Source organism: Procambarus clarkii, chromosome 20, assembly GCF_040958095.1.
Source record: "Procambarus clarkii isolate CNS0578487 chromosome 20, FALCON_Pclarkii_2.0, whole genome shotgun sequence".
Taxonomy (NCBI): domain Eukaryota; kingdom Metazoa; phylum Arthropoda; class Malacostraca; order Decapoda; family Cambaridae; genus Procambarus; species Procambarus clarkii.
The window spans coordinates 35882043-35902042 of NC_091169.1; the positions used below are offsets into that span (position 1 = coordinate 35882043).

At 50.9% G+C, this 20000-nt stretch overlaps 3 protein-coding genes across 3 annotated transcripts in view; all 3 read left to right on the forward strand.

Moving 5' to 3' along the window:
• Positions 1–20000, forward strand: part of LOC123755317 (ras-responsive element-binding protein 1) — a 122696-nt gene that overhangs the window by 32079 nt on the left and 70617 nt on the right. The gene's annotated exons all lie outside the window — the stretch shown is intronic.
• LOC138366816 (mucin-19-like) lies at positions 10551–17854 on the forward strand. The gene is made up of 4 exons (XM_069328101.1): positions 10551–10590; positions 14459–14480; positions 15140–17609; positions 17756–17854. Exons 1-4 carry the CDS (start codon positions 10551–10553, stop codon positions 17852–17854), a joined length of 2631 nt encoding a protein of 876 aa, XP_069184202.1.
• Positions 19968–20000, forward strand: part of LOC138366817 (uncharacterized PE-PGRS family protein PE_PGRS46-like) — a 1977-nt gene continuing 1944 nt past the window's right edge. Inside the window, exon 1 of the mRNA XM_069328102.1 lies at positions 19968–20000. This exon is cut by the window's right edge and continues 1944 nt beyond it. Coding sequence (XP_069184203.1) covers positions 19968–20000 — 33 coding nt within the window.

Below are 20000 nucleotides of genomic sequence, written 5' to 3' on the forward strand. Positions count from 1 at the left end.
GAAAATTTGTTGGCGTAGATGCTCCAAAGGTGTCAGTTAAAGATGGGCCAAGAGTGTTGGTTAGGATTTTGCAGGCCAAGGGCAAGTTGGCCCACCTCTATCAACGGACACCCTTGGCCCAATGGGAGGTGGGCCAAGTTGTCCATTGATTCTGATAGGCACAGCGAGTGTATGTAATATCTCACTGTTGACGTCACGGGCTTTTGCTAAACTGTTAAATGTGTCTCTGAGCCTGGCATTAGTGGAGGAGTTGATAAGGCTGCCTCTCCCAGCCTATTATCAGGTGTTCAGCCTTGTCGAGGTGTTTATGTGGGGGCCCAGGAGGAGGGGGGCTAGGAGGAGGGGCTTATCACTCCCTGCGAGATCTGGGAGGAACTGATGCCTTGGGTTAACCTGTTATCTCTTATCTCTCTGTAATCATAATCTGGAACAGATGGAAAGGCTCAGTGCTCTCGATGGCTACAGTGATTTGTCTCCAGGAATCCGTCCACCCACCTGTTGCCCACCTGTTGCCCATCTAATGCCCACCTGTTGGCCATCTAATGCCCACTCGTTTCGCTTAAGCAGTGGCTCGGGGCACGACACAAGAACATGTGTCCCTCTGTTGTTTGCCCCTTGTCGTGCGCCCACTTGCTCCCCCCCACCTACGCCCACCTACGCCCAGCATACCCATCACTGCCCATCTTCATCAACCCATTCATAACTCATCAACCCATTCATAACTCAAGTGTCTGGATGGAGGGGAGTGGAGTCCTTAGGGCAAGGTACTGGGACCACTTCTATTCCTGGTTTATGTACATGACTTCCTGGAAGAGGAAGCAGGGTTTAGGCATTGTCTGCTGAGGAACGGAAATACTACAGGGAGCAATAGACAGGCTGTAGCTGTGGCCGACAAACGGCCTATGGAATTTAATCCAAACAAATGTAATGTAATGATGTTTAACTGAGAGGAGAGGGATTGTTTTTATTGACTGGTTTGTTCTCCACCATATTCGTGGCCATTGTTGCATTGTTAACCAGAATATACACACTTTCTTGAGACCTATATAGAAAGGGATGATACAGTACTTAGTATGTACATGTACAGGTCCTGGGTCGGGATACAGCAGTCCGTCCTCCTAAAGTTTCCCAACGTCAAGAGAACGGTAAATTTGAAGTGGTCTCTCCTAACCTATCAGAGGACCCAAAACAGAAAACGGGACAGTATGTCACTTTCCCCGGCCGCTTCCATTTCCTAGTACGACAATTTTTGGCCTTATTTAACGCATAAGGCCAAAAATGTGCGAAATACGACGTTCATTGTAAGAGGACAGGATAAAGGACCAGAGACATAAGTAAACAGAATAACATCGACAACATATATGGATTTGACGGACAGAAGAATGACATTCAGGATCTTAACTAGGGGCCAGATTCACTAAGCAGTTACGCAAGCACTTACGAACCTGTACATCTTCTCTCAATCTTTGGCGGCTTTGTATATAATTATTAAACAGTTAATGAGCTCCGAAGCACCAGGATTCTGTTTATAACAATAACAACAGTTGACTGGAAAGTTTTCATGCTTGTAAACTATTTAATAAATGTAACCAAAGCCGTCAAAGATTGAGGAAAGATGTACACGTTCGTAAGTACTTGCGTAACTGCTTCATGAATCAGGTCCTAGCAATCTTTCACAGTAGTGTACATAACGTAGCACTACACCCTCTCAACAACGCGCAGGTGTAGTCCCCGCTAAGTGTAGGTCGGGAGGCAAGAGGCAGACCCACTTTGTCATCGGACACTTTACCAGGACATGGTTCCAGTCCTAACTAAAGGCCACTTTCTTCACCCCATTCATCTCAGTTTATACGTGGTATCAGAAACATTAAAACAGCGTAATATTCATTTACGAAACCTGTACATCTTTAAAAACGCTGCGAGGTTGTCCACAACCCAAGGTTATTATTGCTATTAACAACCTCGTAGTGATTCGTTGCTCCTAAACTGTTTAATAAATGCAAACTACGCCGCCGTGATTTAGTAAAGATGCAGAGGTTTCGTCAGTGAACACTTAAGGGGGTTGATGAATCCCTTCCCTGGAGCATGGGGTAATTTTCATGACATGTTTACAACTTGGAAAGTGGAGAGGTCCTGCGGGGCCTGGCTCGATCCTGCGGGTCCTGGCAGTCATGCCGTGTACCCCAGCTCGTTGTTCTAGACGCTCAGCAGGTGAGTCTATAATGGTGAAGGGTATTGATTGATTGATTGATGAAGATTAAGCCACCCAGGAGGTGGCACGGGCATGAATAGCCCGTAAACGGGTGAAGTGTAGGGGAAACAAACCAACATATACTCAACACCACCCCCCCCACCACCACCCCCCCTCAACCAACCACCTACCACCCCCCCCTCAACCAACCAACCACCTACCACCACCTCCTCAACAAACCACCTACCACCACCCCCCTCAACCAACCACCTACCACCACCACCCCTCCTCAACCAACCACCTACCACCCCCCCTCAACCAACCACCTACCACCCCCCCTCAACCAACCACCTACCACCACCTCCTCAACCAACCACCTACCACCCCCCCTCAACCAACCACCTACCACCACCTCCTCAACCAACCACCTACCACCCCCCCTCAACCAACCACCTACCACCACCTCCTCAACCAACCACCTACCACCCCCCCTCAACCAACCACCTACCACCACCTCAACCAACCACCTACCATCACCACCCCCTCAACCAACCACCTACCACCCCCCCCTCAACCAACCACCTACCACCCCCCCTCAACCAACCACCTACCACCACCTCAACCAACCACCTACCACCACCTCAACCAACCACCTACCACCACCCCCCCTCAACCAACCATCTACCACCAACCCCCCCCCCCTCAACCAACCACCTACCACCACCACCCCTCCTCAACCAACCACCTACCACAACCACCCCCTCAACCAACCACCTACCACCACCCCCCTCAACCAATCACCTACCACCACCCCCCCTCAACCAACCACCTACCACCACCCCTCCTCAACCAACCACCTACCACCCCCCCTCAACCAACCACCTACCACCCCCCTCAACCAACCACCTACCACCACCACCCCCTCAAATAACCACCTACCACCACCCCCCCTCAACCAACCACCTACCACCCCCCCTCAACCAACCAACCACCTACCACCCCCCCTCAACCAACCAACCACCTACCACCACCACCCCCTCAACCAACCACCTACCACCCCCCCTCAACCAACCAACCACCTACCACCACCACCCTCCCTCAACCAACCACCTACCACCACCACCCCTCAACCAACCACCTACCACCACCCCCTCAACCAACCAACCATCTACCACCACCCTCCCCCAACCAACCACCTACCACCACCACCCCTCAACCAACCACCTACCACCACCCCCCTCAACCAACCACCTACCACCACCCCCCTCAACCAACCATCTACCACCACCTCCTCAACCAACCACCTACCACCACCACCCCTCAACCAACCACCTACCACCACCCTCCCTCAACCAACCATCTACCACCACCTCCTCAACCAACCACCTACCACCACCACCCCTCAACCAACCACCTACCACCACCCTCCCTCAACCAACCATCTACCACCACCTCCTCAACCAACCACCTACCACCACCACCCCCTCAACCAACCACCTACCACCACCCCCCCTCAACCAACCACCTACCACCACCACCCCCTCAACCAACCACCTACCACCACCACCCCTCAACCAACCACCTACCACCACCCCCTCAACCAACCACCTACCACCACCCCCCCTCAACCAACCACCTACCACCACCACCCCCTCAACCAACCACCTACCACCACCACCCCTCAACCAACCACCTACCACCACCCCCTCAACCAACCAACCATCTACCACCACCCTCCCCCAACCAACCACCTACCACCACCACCCCTCAACCAACCACCTACCACCACCCCCCTCAACCAACCACCTACCACCACCCCCCTCAACCAACCATCTACCACCACCTCCTCAACCAACCACCTACCACCACCACCCCTCAACCAACCACCTACCACCACCCTCCCTCAACCAACCATCTACCACCACCTCCTCAACCAACCACCTACCACCACCACCCCTCAACCAACCACCTACCACCACCCTCCCTCAACCAACCATCTACCACCACCTCCTCAACCAACCACCTACCACCACCACCCCCTCAACCAACCACCTACCACCACCCCCCCTCAACCAACCACCTACCACCACCCCCTCAACCAACCACCTACCACCACCACCCCTCAACCAACCACCTACCACCACCCCCTCAACCAACCACCTACCACCACCCCCCCTCAACCAACCACCTACCACCACCACCCCCTCAACCAACCACCTACCACCACCACCCCTCAACCAACCACCTACCACCACCCCCTCAACCAACCACCTACCACCACCCCCCCTCAACCAACCACCTACCACCACCACCCCCTCAACCAACCACCTACCACCACCCCCCCTCAACCAACCACCTACCACCACCACCCCCTCAACCAACCACCTACCACCACCCCCCCTCAACCAACCACCTACCACCACCACCCCCTCAACCAACCACCTACCACCACCCACCCCCTCAACCAACCACCTACCACCACCCCCTCAACCAACCACCTACCACCACCCACCCCCTCAACCAACCACCTACCACCACCACCCCCTCAACCAACCACCTACCACCACCCCCTCAACCAACCACCTACCACCACCACCCCCTCAACCAACCACCTACCACCACCCACCCCCTCAACCAACCACCTACCACCACCACCCCCTCAACCAACCACCTACCACCACCACCCACCCCCTCAACCAACCACCTACCACCACCACCCCCTCAACCAACCACCTACCACCACCACCCACCCCCTCAACCAACCACCTACCACCACAACCCCCCCTCAACCAACCACCTACCACCACCACCCCCTCAACCAACCACCTACCACCACTAATCTGACTTCCCAGCGTGTTAATTGAGACGGCAAAGATTAATAGTAGGCGAGTGTGTAAAGTTAATTCATCAGGGTAATTAAGGTCGATATTGGTGGGCGACGCAGCATTGTTGGCCCCGGGGGCGGCGCCCCTCACTACTCCTCTCCTCACTATTACCATTACTTAACACTAATCTTAATTGTTCACCTTTCTTACTATTTTTTCCCACTACTCTTCTTCCTAAACATTTTATGTTGTTATTATTATTATTAATATTATTCCTTTTCATCACTATTTTTATTTTATTTTTGTACTATCTTATTTTTTTCATTAAAAAAAATATAATTAGTATTGTTACTATTGTAATTAATAGTATAGTTGTTTAATATTATTATTGCTGTGGTTAATTGACTCTTGGCTAGAAGTTTAACTATATAAAAACATTTAAATAATAGTTACTATTATAATTGTGCGTTGTTTAGCATTATATAGCCCCACTAAGGGGAGGAAGGCGGGGGGGGGGGTCCTTGTAGGGTGTCAGAGGGTAGTTCCCCCCCCCCCCCACACACACACACAGTGAACGCGTTCGTTACGTGTGTGTGTGTGTGTGTGTGTGTGTGTGTGTGTGTGTGTGTGTGTGTGTGTGTGTGTGTGTGTGTGTGTGTGTGTGTGTGTGTGTGATACGGAGCCACATATCAGCCAAGGAGTTGTTCTACCTGATCCACGGGCGTGTTTCCAGCTGTATCGAACCTCCCCCCCCCCCTCCTCCCACTTTCCCCCTCCAAGGTCAGCTACTGATTTCCCTCCGAATAGAACCTATACCAGTTGTATAATTGCTGGGTATTTATTATACTGCTTGACGAACAGCGGTATCAGGTGAAAGGAAACATATGCCTAACCGTCTCTGTCCTGGTCGGAGGCTGTACGTAGATCCATCGAGTGTGAGGCGAGGACGTAGACTACTGTGACCTCTCAGCAATGCAATTACAGAGAGCAGTGAGGAGCTGGGGTATGAGGACAAGGAGCTGGGGTATGAGGACAAGGAGCTGGGGTATGAGGACAAGGAGCTGGAGTATGAGGACAATGAGCTGGGGTATGAGGACAAGGAGCTGGAGTATGAGGACAAGGAGCTGGGGTATGAGGACAAGGAGCTGGGGTATGGTGACAAGGAGCTGGAGTATGAGGACAAGGAGCTGGGGTATGAGGACAAGGAGCTGGGGTATGGTGACAAGGAGCTGGAGTATGAGGACAAGGAGCTGGGGTATGGTGACAAGGAGCTGGGGTATGGTGACAAGGAGCTGGGGTATGGTGACAAGGAGCTGGAGTATGGTGACAAGGAGCTGGGGTATGAGGACAAGGAGCTGGGGTATGAGGACAAGGAGCTGGGGTATGGTGACAAGGAGCTGGGGTATGAGGACAAGGAGCTGGGGTATGAGGACAAGGAGCTGGGGTATGGTGACAAGGAGCTGGGGTATGAGGACAAGGAGCTGGGGTATGAGGACAAGGAGCTGGGGTATGAGGACAAGGAGCTGGGGTATGAGGACAAGGAGCTGGGGTATGAGGACAAGGAGCTGGGGTATGAGGACAAGGAGCTGGGGTATGAGGACAAGGAGCTGGGGTATGAGGACAAGGAGCTGGGGTATGAGGACAAGGAGCTGGGGTATGAGGACAAGGAGCTGGGGTATGAGGACAAGGAGCTGGAGTATGAGGACAAGGAGCTGGGGGTATGAGGACAAGGAGCTGGGGTATGAGGACAAGGAGCTGGAGTATGAGGACAATGAGCTGGAGTATGAGGACAATGAGCTGGGGTATACGGACAAGGAGCTGGGGTATGAGGGCAAGGAGCTGGGGTATGAGGACAAGGAGCTGGAGTATGAGGACAATGAGCTGGGGTATGAGGACAAGGAGCTGGGGTTTGAGGACAAGGAGCTGGGGTATGAGGACAAGGAGCTGGGGTATGAGGACAAGGAGCTGGGGGTATGAGGACAAGGAGCTGGGGTATGAGGACAATGAGCTGGGGTATGAGGACAAGGAGCTGGGGTATGAGGACAATGAGCTGGGGTATGAGGACAAGGAGCTGGAGTATGAGGACAATGAGCTGGGGTATGAGGACAAGGAGCTGGGGGTATGAGGACAAGGAGCTGGGGTATGAGGACAAGGAGCTGGAGTATGAGGACAATGAGCTGGAGTATGAGGACAATGAGCTGGGGTATAAGGACAAGGAGCTGGGGTATGAGGACAAGGAGCTGGGGTATGAGGACAAGGAGCTGGAGTATGAGGACAATGAGCTGGGGTATGAGGACAAGGAGCTGGGGTATGAGGACAAGGAGCTGGGGTATGAGGACAAGGAGCTGGGGTATGAGGACAAGGAGCTGGGGGTATGAGGACAAGGAGCTGGGGTATGAGGACAATGAGCTGGGGTATGAGGACAAGGAGCTGGGGTATGAGGACAAGGAGCTGGGGTATGAGGACAAGGAGCTGGGGTATGAGGACAAGGAGCTGGGGTATGAGGACAAGGAGCTGGGGTATGAGGACAAGGAGCTGGGGTATGAGGACAAGGAGCTGGAGTATGAGGACAATGAGCTGGGGTATGAGGACAAGGAGCTGGGGTATGAGGACAAGGAGCTGGAGTATGAGGACAATGAGCTGGGGTATGAGGACAAGGAGCTGGGGTATGAGGACAAGGAGCTGGAGTATGAGGACAAGGAGCTGGAGTATGAGGACAATGAGCTGGGGAATGAGAACTAAGCCTAACCACTTAACCAATCTGGAATCTACCGACTAACCTGCAAGAATCTAGAAAGTATTGTTATACCCAAGTTTTATATTAAGTGTGGCGAACAGATTCCTTGTGATCACACTAATGCATTTTATTTTATATTTTATGGTCCTTTGCGGAATGCGAGAAATAATAGCCTAGTGCATCTGGGATTACACGGAAGAGAAAATATTTAGCCCTCATAAAAACAATGAAATCACCTGTCACCAAAATATTTCCAAGGGTCACTAAACAAGCGCCACAAAATGGCGGAAAGTTCACTATAATTACCAAGTCACCGCGGAGAGTTAATATTGACCGCTGCAAGGTCACCTCGGAGTCAATACTGACAGCTACAAGGTCACCTCGGAGTCAATACTGACAGCTACAAGGTCACCTCGGAGTCAATACTGACAGCTACAAGGTCACCTCGGAGTCAATACTGACAGCTACAAGGTCACCTCGGAGTCAATACTGACCGCTGCAAGGTCACCTCGGAGTCAATACTGACCGCTGCAAGGTCACCTCGGAGTCAATACTGACCGCTACAAGGTCACCTCGGAGTCAATACTGACCGATACAAGGTCACCTCAGAGTCAATACTGACCGCTACAAGGTCACCTCGGAGTCAATACTGACCGCTACAAGGTCACCTCGGAGTCAATACTGACCGCTACAAGGTCACCTCGGAGTCAGTACTGACCGCTACAAGGTCACCTCGGAGTCAGTACTGACCGCTACAAGGTCACCTCGGAGTCAATACTGACCGCTACAAGGTCACCAAAGTCTACATTGAGGCCTATGCGAACTACTGACCTTCCCCGTGATGCAAACCCCCACAACAGTTCCCTCACTCTCGGGTACCTTTTTACCGCTAGGTGAACAGAGGCATTAGAAGAAAGGAAACGTGGTCAACCATTTCTGTTCCGCCCAGGAATAAAACCACGGGATCCCTCCAGTTGTGAGTCGAGAACGAAGCCTATTGTACTACGAGACCCATTTGACCCCACCTAGCACATCATTTGACCTCTTAACCCAAGTATATTATCTTGTAATTCATTTTTCGTGACACAGGTGTTGAGCTACGGCCACAGGTGTTGAGCAACTGGCACAGGTGTTGAGCTACGGCCACAGGTGTTGAGCTACGGCCACAGGTGTTGAGCTACTGGCAAATGTGGGGCAGAAAACTCCGTAGGTGAAGCAGGAGGTGATAAGACGTCTCAGGCTACAGCCGTCAAGATTGTAAACATGACAGTATGGTGTTCTTGAAGTCAGGCACCTCCACCTTATCGGTGTGTGAATCAACCTTTTAACATGGGAACGTATTGCTGGCCCGATATACCCAGGCAGTCTGGGTTCTTCTTTGTTTGTGGTTAGCTAGTTTGGTACCCGGCGGTGCCCGGGGTAGTCTGCCCTTTTCCCCCTATCCCCCACTTCATCCCCTCTTTCCCTCCCTTGTCCCTCCCCTCATCATCCTCATGTTCGTCTCCCCTCACCATGCATTTGCACTAATACTATCGTCACTGTATATACCATATTCATCACCATAACCACCTTGACTACTCACTATCTTCATCACTGTAACCCTCTTCTTATCTCTCCTGAATATTTCCAGCATTGTTACCCCGAATGAATTGAGTTCATTGTTTTCAAGTAAATCATTTTTTATATTAACACATTTAGGCAAGTAAATCATAAAAAAACTTGCCGTAAACTCTATGGAAAACACATCTGCGATTTCATTTCAGACATCATGCCACTAGTATACACCCCTACCTTGAGGCTACCTTGAGGTGCTTCCGGGGCTTAGTGTCCCCGCGGCCCGGTCGTCGACCAGGCCTCCTGGTTGCTGGACTGATCAACCAGGCTGTTAGACGCGGCTGCTCGCAGCCTGACGTATGAGTCACAGCCTGGTTGATCAGGTATCCTTTGGAGGTGCTTATCCAGTTCTCTCTTGAACACTGTGAGGGGTTTGCCAGTTATGCCCCTTATGTGTAGTGGAAGCGTGTTGAACAGTCTCGGGCCTCTGATGTTGATAGAGTTCTCTCTCAGAGTACCTGTTGCACCTCTGCTTTTCAACGGGGGTATTCTGCACATCCTGCCATGTCTTCTGGTCTCATGTGGTGTTATTTCTGTGTGCAGGTTTGGGACCAGCCCCTCAATTATTTTCCACGTGTAAATTATTATGTATCTCTCCCGCCTGCGCTCAAGGGAGTACAGATTTAGGCTCTTTAGTCGGTCCCAGTAATTTAGATGTTTTACTGAGTGGATTCTAGCAGTAAAGGATCTCTGCACGCTCTCTAGGTCAGCAATTTCTCCAGCCCCTACATTTGTATAGCACTATAGGGGTTGGTGTGACGGGGGGGGGGGGGGGGGTGTGTAACATGTTGGCGTATCTTAAAGTATTTACCTTCGACCTCGATCAGCCCATGTCCGTCCCATACCCCAGACCATTCCCCCTGCAAAGTTGGGCGAGGTTAGACCCAAGCGTCTGGCCACCAACCTTTAACAGACAGACAGACATTCTCTCAGAGTATAAAAGCATTGCCTCTCTTGTACCTGGGGTCTTGGCTAAAACCCGTTCTCTCACCAAAGAGGTTCCGTTTTGTACGTTATGGTAACCAACGTTTCAGATGTGACCTACTATGAACAAGTAACGACTTACAAATATCTACGTTTTCTATGGATCGGACTCTGATTAGGTGGGTTGGATGTTATAGGTAGTGGTTAACCAAGAGAACAGGTCGGCTTTGTCGTTGGTTCAGGCACAGATATACGGAGCATGTCGCGGCTGGAGTCTCTACGAGGCTCCAGTGGGCTCCGTAGGTGGAGAACTTCGTATCCAGACACAGGGAAGCACCTGCATAGTTAGCAGACACAAGGAAGCATGTGTATTGCTAACAGACACAAGGAAGCATGTGTATTGCTAGCAGACACAGGGAAGCATGTGTATTGCTAGAAGACACAGGGAAGCATGTGTATTGCTAACAGACACAGGGAAGCATGTGTATTGCTAACAGACACAGGGAAGCATGTGTATTGCTAGCAGACACAGGGAAACATGTGTATAGCCAGCAGACACAAGGAAGCACCTGTATAGCTAGCAGACACAAGGAAGCACCTGTATAGCTAGCAGACACAAGGAAGCACCTGTATAACTAGCAGACACAAGGAAGCACCTGTATAGCCAGCAGACACAAGGAAGCACCTGTATAGCCAGCAGACACAAGGAAGCACCTGTATAGCCAGCAGACACAAGGAAGCACCTGTATAGCCAGCAGACACAAGGAAGCACCTGTATAGCCAGCAAACACAGGCAGGAGCCCCACCCTCGCCTTTATATCAACTCAACAGCAACCTGTTCACATAAATGATGAAGCTTTGTGAAGTCTTGGGAGTATCCGACTATTGCTTCAGGAAACAATAGTTGGAGGTGAACCAGGGCGCTTCCCTTAGTCCACCCTTGACCACTATGTTGCCTCCACCTTACAATATGACTTCATCAATAGCCTGGTTTGGTTTTGGAATTATTTATAATGTGGCTTTTGTAGGTCATGGTTTTGGCCAATGTTTCTAGAGCTAAATGAAGTACGGTATATCTTATCTGGAAGTACCATATATCTATATGGTACTTCTACTGGTGGTGTGATATTTTTGGTGGTATTGTGCAGGTGATGGTTATCTTGAGGTTATCTTGAGATGATTTCGGGGGCTTAGCGTCCCCGCGGCCCGGTCCTCGACCAGGCCTCCTTTTTGTTACACCCCCCTTCTCCCCCCCCCCCCCCCTCCAGGAAGCAGGTGTAACTCCCAGGTATCTATTACTGCTAAGTAACAGGGGCATCAGGGTGAAAGAAACATTTTGCCCATTTGTCTCCGCCTCCACCGGGGATTGAACCCGGAACCTCTGGACTACGAATCCGAAGCACTGTCCACTCAGCTGTCAGGCGCCGGTGGTGGTAGCTTGGCCTGACAGTGTGTAGTGGTGTAGAGTGATTGTAGCGGTATGGTGACGGTGGTTGTGTTGTGGTAATGAAGAAGTTATTGTTATGGTTTTGCTGGTAAGTGTAGCGGTGGTAGTGGTGATGGTTGGTGGTGTTGGTGGTAGTAGTGTTAGTAGAGGTCGTGGTGGTGGTGGCGTTAATGAGTGTGTTAGTTGATATGCACTTACCACTGCACCAGTCCCCGTGGTGCAGTGGTAAGACACTCACCTGGCGTTCCGCGAGCGCTTTGTCATGGGTTCGTATCCTGGCCGGGGAGGATTTACTGGACGCAATTCCTTAACTGTAACCTCTGTTTAACTCAACAGTAAAATGGGTACTTGGTTGTAAAAACAAATCTTCGCGGCGGGGATTGTATTCCAGGGACCTGCCCGAAACGCTACGCGTACTAGTGGCTGTACAACAATGTAACAACTCTTGTATATATCTCAAAAAAATATGGTTGAATTACCCGCAGTAGTGGTATTGGTGGTATGATATTGACACTGGAATTAGGGAATATAACTAAAAATTAGCCACAATGGCACGCAAAATCCTCAACTTCGATAATCATAGAGTTTGTTATCATTTTCATCGAAAGAAATATGCATATATACGACAAGGTTTAAGATAAGATATAATCTGTGAGTTGTTATCAAGAACACAGTCCCCACCCGTCTGACTCTCCTCCCGTCGTACGACTCAAGAATGGCCCAGAAGACACGCAGTCTGGGACTGGCGGTGACGTAGACACCCGCCAAACACACGACGAAACTCCGACGTGTCTACAACGTTCGAACAACATGGTCACACCTAAATTATAACGTTCGAACAACTTGTTCACGACTAAACTACAACGTTTGAACACCTTGTAACCGACGAAACTACGACGGAGATACAACGTTCGAACAACTTGTAACACCTTCTAACAAGTAGTAACAAGCATCTAGCAAGTTGTAACAACTTTCTAATACATCATTAAAACATTATAACAAGATGTAACAGGTTTGTAACAAGTTGTAATAAGGTGACAACAGGGACCGTTACGTTGTGTGTGTGTGTTTTCAGGGCAATTGCGTGCAGAGAATGTCAACGTGACTTAAGAATCGCGTCACAGCCCTAACCAGAATTCATCAAGCATTTACGAAACCTGTACATCTTTTCAACAATCATGGCGAATTCGTTTACATTTATTAAACATTTTATGCGCTCTGAAGTCCTACGAGGTTCCTTATGTCGAAAATAACCACACTTTGCACACTTCTAACCAAAGCTACCTTTCCGAACCAATCGTTAGCACACCTCACATAACCTCATGGGTTACGAGGTCACGAGGGGTCATGTTAAGATAGGTAGTGGAAAACAGTAAGTTAATACTCCATGGGCGTCAGAAGCTGTTTACTGTGACGCCCTAAACTATTTACTGTGACGCCCTAAACTATTTACTGTGACGCCCTAAACTATTTACTGTGACGCCCTAAACTATTTACTGTGGCGTCCTAAACTATTTACTGTGACGTCCTAAACTATTTACTGTGGCGTCCTAAACTATTTACTGTGGCGTCCTAAACTATTTACTGTGGCGTCCTAAACTATTTACTGTGGCGTCCTAAACTATTTACTGTGACGTACTAAACTATTTACTGTGGCGTCCTAAACTATTTACTGTGGCGTCCTAAACTATTTACTGTGGCGTCCTAAACTATTTACTGTGACGTACTAAACTATTTACTGTGGCGTCCTAAACTATTTACTGTGGCGTCCTAAACTATTTACTGTGGCGTCCTAAACTATTTACTGTGACGTATTAAATTGTTTACTGTGGCATCGTAATCTGCACATAAACAGTTACCATAATAACGAACAACACAACAACAATATATAATTAACAACAATAGCAGTAATAACAAACAACATTTGTAAATTACGTTTGTAAACATGCAAACAATAATTACAAAACCCAACCTGCAGCCCAAGTAGTAAGTCAAATACTGACTTTAGTTTTTACCACGCAAGTGTAGTTCTTTCCTTATTCAGAAGACAATCAACTGACAGGACGAATCTTCCATCCAGCGTAATAAAAAAAAATCTGAAATGTAAATTAAAATTATACATTATATAATCTATTGTGGGGTTATGTATAGTTAGGTCTAGGTTAGGTTAGGTGAGGTTTTTTCGTTAGAGTGATTTAAGGAGCATTTACACTACTGGCTGAAGGAGGTGAACGAAGCACATTTCGAGTGCTTCAGACATGACTGGGTGGAGTATAAGTCCAAATACTGACTTAGGTAGACTATTGTTGTTGTCAGAACTTTGAGTTACACGCTGAGATCCTCACAGCCTTTTGTTGTGATGACTGGCTGTAGTTTTTTTTTTATTATTGCTATTTTCTACCACAGACGTGGCCACACATCTACAGTGCTAATCAGCATATATACATTTTCTTCTGTCCTCCATGGACAGGGTTAGAGATATGTTAAACATATAGTTCAGGGGTTTATTGAACTGTAGTGTGAGGAACACACGACTCTCCTCACTACGCTGTCTCCCAACAGGCAGAGTTAATGTGCTATTTGGTGCTTTGTCTAGAATTCTAATACTTATGAAACGTTAATTCAGCGGAAGTAAATCTAAAGGTAGATTAGGTTGGATTGTATACTATATTGCGGGTGGATTGTATACTATTGCGGGTGGATTGTATACTATATTGCAGGTGGATTGTACTTCGGCCGAGAGTGAGAAACGTGTCTCGCGGCTGTGTTCGTCCTGGGAGACAATGTTGAGGCTGGTGGCAGCGTGGGGGGGGGGGGGGTGTTAGGGACCGGGGTGGAGGGGGTGTGTTTGGGACCGTGGTGGAGGGGGTGTGCTAGGGACCAGGGTGGTGGAGGTGTGCTAGGGACCGGGGTGGTGGAGGTGTGTTAGGGACCGGGGTGGAGTGGGCGTGTTAGGGACCGGGGTGGAGGGGGAGTGTTAGGGACCGGGGTGGAGGGGGAGTGTTAGGGACCGGGGTGGAGGGGGAGTGTTAGGGACCGGGGTGGAGGGGGTGTGCTAGGGACCGGGGTGGAGGGGGTGTATTGAAGGTGGAGGGGTGTTTGTGGAATGGGTTAATAGTGGAGGGGGAGTGTTAAGAAGGGGTGATTTAGAGGGGGAGAGGAAGGGAGCGAGCAGTGTGTGATTAGGTAGGGGTGAGATTCAGGGGTTATCCAGTAGGCTTAGTCTGTCCCCATCTCCCCCCTCTTCTTCCCTCACCCCCCCTCTATCGCCACATACCCGCCCCCCTTCCCATCCATTACCTTCCTGAACCTTCCTCCCCCACCTGTTTTGCATCTGTCATCTCTGTCTGGTCCCGGACACTCACCGGTACACTGCACCAGTCACCGGTACACCGCACCAGTCACCGGTACACCGCACCAGTCACCGGTACACCGCACCAGTCACCGGTACACCGCACCGGTACACTGCACCAGTCACCGGTACACCGCACCATTCGCCGGTACACCGCACCAGTCGCCGGTACACCGCACCAGTCGCCGGTACACCGCACCAGTCACCGGTACACTGCACCAGTCACCGGTACACCGCACCAGTCACCGGTACACTGCACCAGTCACCGGTACACTGCACCAGTCACCGGTACACTGCACCAGTCACCGGTACACTGCACCAGTCGCCGGTACACAGCACCAGTCACCGGTACACCGCACCAGTCACCGGTACACCGCACCAGTCACCGGTACACCGCACCAGTCGCCGGTACACCGCACCAGTCACCGGTACACAGCACCAGTCACCGGTACACAGCACCAGTCGCCGGTACACTGCACCAGTCACCGGTACACAGCACCAGTCACCGGTACACAGCACCAGTCGCCGGTACACTGCACCAGTCACCGGTACACTGCACCAGTCACCGGTACACAGCACCAGTCACCGGTACACCGCACCAGTCACCGGTACACAGCACCAGTCACCGGTACACTGCACCAGTCGCCGATACACAGCACCAGTCACCGGTACACAGCACCAGTCGCCGGTACACTGCACCAGTCACCGGTACACTGCACCAGTCACCGGTACACCGCACCAGTCGCCGGTACACTGCACCAGTCGCCGGTACACTGCACCAGTCACCGGTACACCGCACCAGTCACCGGTACATCGCACCAGTCACCGGTACACCGCACCAGTCACCGGTACACCGCACCAGTCGCCGGTACACAGCACCAGTCGCCGGTACACCGCACCAGTCACCGGTACACCGCACCAGTCGCCGGTACACAGCACCAGTCGCCGGTACACTGCACCAGTCGCCGGTACACTGCACCAGTCACCGGTACACAGCACCAGTCACCGGTACACTGCATCAGTCGCCGGTACACAGCACCAGTCGCCGGTACACTGCACCAGTCACCGGTACACCGCACCAGTCACCGGTACACCGCACCAGTCGCCGGTACACAGCACCAGTCACCGGTACACAGCACCAGTCACCGGTACACAGCACCAGTCACCGGTACACAGCACCAGTCGCCGGTACACTGCACCAGTCGCCGGTACACTGCACCAGTCACCGGTACACAGCACCAGTCACCGGTACACTGCATCAGTCGCCGGTACACAGCACCAGTCGCCGGTACACCGCACCAGTCACCGGTACACCGCACCAGTCACCGGTACACTGCACCAGTCACCGGTACACTGCACCAGTCACCGGTACACTGCACCAGTCACCGGTACACAGCACCAGTCACCGGTACACTGCACCAGTCACCGGTACACTGCACCAGTCGCCGGTACACTGCACCAGTCACTGGTACACAGCACCAGTCACCGGTACACTGCATCAGTCGCCGGTACACAGCACCAGTCGCCGGTACACTGCACCAGTCACCGGTACACCGCACCAGTCACCGGTACACCGCACCAGTCGCCGGTACACAGCACCAGTCACCGGTACACAGCACCAGTCACCGGTACACAGCACCAGTCACCGGTACACAGCACCAGTCACCGGTACACAGCACCAGTCGCCGGTACACTGCACCAGTCGCCGGTACACTGCACCAGTCACCGGTACACAGCACCAGTCACCGGTACACTGCATCAGTCGCCGGTACACAGCACCAGTCGCCGGTACACTGCACCAGTCACCGGTACACCGCACCAGTCACCGGTACACTGCACCAGTCACCGGTACACTGCACCAGTCACCGGTACACTGCACCAGTCACCGGTACACTGCACCAGTCGCCGGTACACAGCACCAGTCACCGGTACACCGCACCAGTCACCGGTACACCGCACCAGTCACCGGTACACAGCACCAGTCACCGGTACACTGCATCAGTCGCCGGTACACAGCACCAGTCACCGGTACACCGCACCAGTCACCGGTACACAGCACCAGTCGCCGGTACACTGCATCAGTCGCCGGTACACAGCACCAGTCGCCGGTACACTGCACCAGTCACCGGTACACCGCACCAGTCACCGGTACACTGCACCAGTCACCGGTACACTGCACCAGTCACCGGTACACTGCACCAGTCACCGGTACACTGCACCAGTCGCCGGTACACTGCACCAGTCGCCGGTACACAGCACCAGTCACCGGTACACCGCACCAGTCACCGGTACACCGCACCAGTCACCGGTACACCGCACCAGTCGCCGGTACACCGCACCGGCGACTGGTGCACAGCACCAGTCACTGGTACACTGCACCAGTCACCGGTACACAGCACCAGTCACCGGTACACAGCACCAGTCGCCGGTACACAGCACCAGTCACCGGTACACAGCACCAGTCGCCGGTACACAGCACCAGTCACCGGTACACAGCACCAGTCACTGGGCACAGTGAGGTAAGGGAAAGCTAGAGAGGAGCGGAGACGGAGTAACTGCAACAAATTAATGTTTTCCCCCAAATCCCAGCGTGTTCTTGTGGTCCGTCGGGGCCAAAGGTGAGAGAAACATTACCGGCTAAGAGCAATCATTTCCCCGCGTCCAGATCCGCGCCTTCGACTTGGACGCACGTGCTGACGCCCTCTTGTCGCGGGAAACATCTGTTAGACGGAAATGGGGGTTTGCCTGTACGATTATCAGTTGAGGGTTTGTATATTATTGTGTTGGGTTTGCCGTTGTAGAGGCCTAGAGTGATGGGAAGGGTGGAGAGTGAATTTTGGCATGACCCAAGAGTGCGCATCAAGACGCGGCCACTATCGCCAGCGGTGGCCGCGGCCGCGATGTGAGTTACCGGAGGGAGCACGATGGCCGCCACCAGATTTTATTTCATAATTAATATTGCAAAATATCCCTTTTTCGAGAGACATTACTTGCCAGACGCATGTAGCTTTATAAGTCTGTCCTTGCTAGAAGGTTGTATAGCCTCTGGACCAGCGCAGCTGCGGCCTGGAAAGAGATACAACGTCTGCAAGAGTTCTGTAGTCCACAGGATGGCGCCGGTCGTCCACGGTGATTGTTCCAGGAAGTGGCTGGAAGTTGAGTGAAGTGACCTGCTCTAGTTGGTCACGATCGTGGCTCGCTGCTGAAACAACCCCCCCCACACTACCTGCTGGAACACCTCCCTGAAACACGCCGGACACATATTGGCCAACGTAAATATTTTAACAAGTCGAGGGGGAGTGGGGGGCGTACCAGGAAGGTAGATGAATGGTGTTGTCTGCTGGTTTGTTTACAACCTGGAGAGTCAGCTGGCCGGACACTTGCCTCCCACTTGGCTAGGCAACAACAGTTATAATGAATGGAGATGTATTGTGAGACAGACTGCACAACACTCCCTCTACCTTCACTACCCGGTTCACCACAGTTGCTATGCTCACTCCACCTGTTCTCTTTTCCCCCTCACATTCGACTGTTTCGTGTCTTCAGCGAGGGCGCTTTAATTTCCTCAATGTACGAGTGTTCACAGCACCAAAAATGTGTTCTGAGATTTTGCTGTTGGCTTTTCACGTTTCGTGTTTGCAGTCAATTAGATTTTTTGTTATTACAAATTTGGCATTATGAAAGGAAAAAGGGAATTATCAGGGGAAATCGTGCAGCCATTACGACTATATAGCACTGAGCCAGGCAGAGTTACAGTAATCCTTTCCTGGCATTGTGGAATGTTTTACAAGTTCAAATATAGGCTCATTGGTGCTTCTTTTTTGTATAAAGTAGGCCCATAGGGGATCCTGCCTGAACTCCAATGAGTGACACTTCCTAAAATTAATTTGTTACGTTTTAAAACGAATAGGACGAGATTCTTGATCATGTTTCCTGATGTCTCTGTTAAAAAGACCTTTAGAGCACATGTTAATAAGTTTTGGAGCATATTTCTCAGGTGTTAGATTCGAGTGCAACTTTATCTTTTTCGAAAAAGTCTGAATCCTGACCTTTTGAACAGTCGAAAAAAAAGGAACTATCAAGGAAAAGCGCCAAGCCATTTCAACTATAGCACTGAATGGGTCAGGATAAGGATAGGGGGATAATTGTTGACTGAATCTGCACTTTGCGAACACAGCCTGTACACAGCCCTTTCGAATATTTGAGTGAAAACTACACGTGAACGCATTTAACAGTGTCGGTGAACGCTTTTCTTCGCCGCCGCTGCTAAAATTAGCTCTTGATCGGGATTTTGTAACATTCCTTTGTGAAGCCTATCCTCGAACACCACCCTTGAGGGTGAGTGTTTGAGCAGCATCCTTGAGAACGACCTTTGAGACACCTCAAGACACTCAGAATGTCAGCCTCAAAACACTCAGAATGTCACCTCAAGACACTCAGAATGTCACCTCAAGACCATCAGAATATCAACCCCAAGACACTCAGAATATCAACCCAAGACACTCAGAATGTCAACCCAAGATTTGTGGCTCTTAACACGAAATAACAATTAAAAACGGTTTAAAAAAGGTCAACTCGAAATACTCACAATACATAAACTTACATCACTCACAACTATCAAGTTTAAAACATACAAACCTCATTTGGAGAAGACAATTGACGAAACTCTCATAAACCATGAAATAGTCCCCACAAGAGTCCTTTAATGACAAGTCTCACAAAACCCCAACTCATAACAGCCTCACAAAACACCAATGTACACAGCTACACTTGTAGGAGGGGAGGGGGGGGGGGGAGAAGATTATTTGCATGGGGACAGATAATGAGTTTAGGGTCAGCCAGAGTAACGGGATATTCCTGTTAACGACGAACTGTTGATGAACGTGGTGGTGGTGCTGGAACTGTTGACG

Excerpts from the sequence above, each read along its gene's own strand:
- LOC138366816 (XM_069328101.1), top strand. The coding sequence starts at position 10,551 with ATGTCGCGGCTGGAGTCTCTACGAGGCTCCAGTGGGCTCC. Across the intron at positions 10,591-14,458 it reads ACGAGGCTCCAGTGGGCTCC|GTGGATTGTACTTCGGCCGA; the intron begins GTAGGTGGAGAA and ends ACTATATTGCAG. Across the intron at positions 14,481-15,139 it reads GGATTGTACTTCGGCCGAGA|TCACCGGTACACCGCACCAG; the intron begins GTGAGAAACGTG and ends ACACCGCACCAG.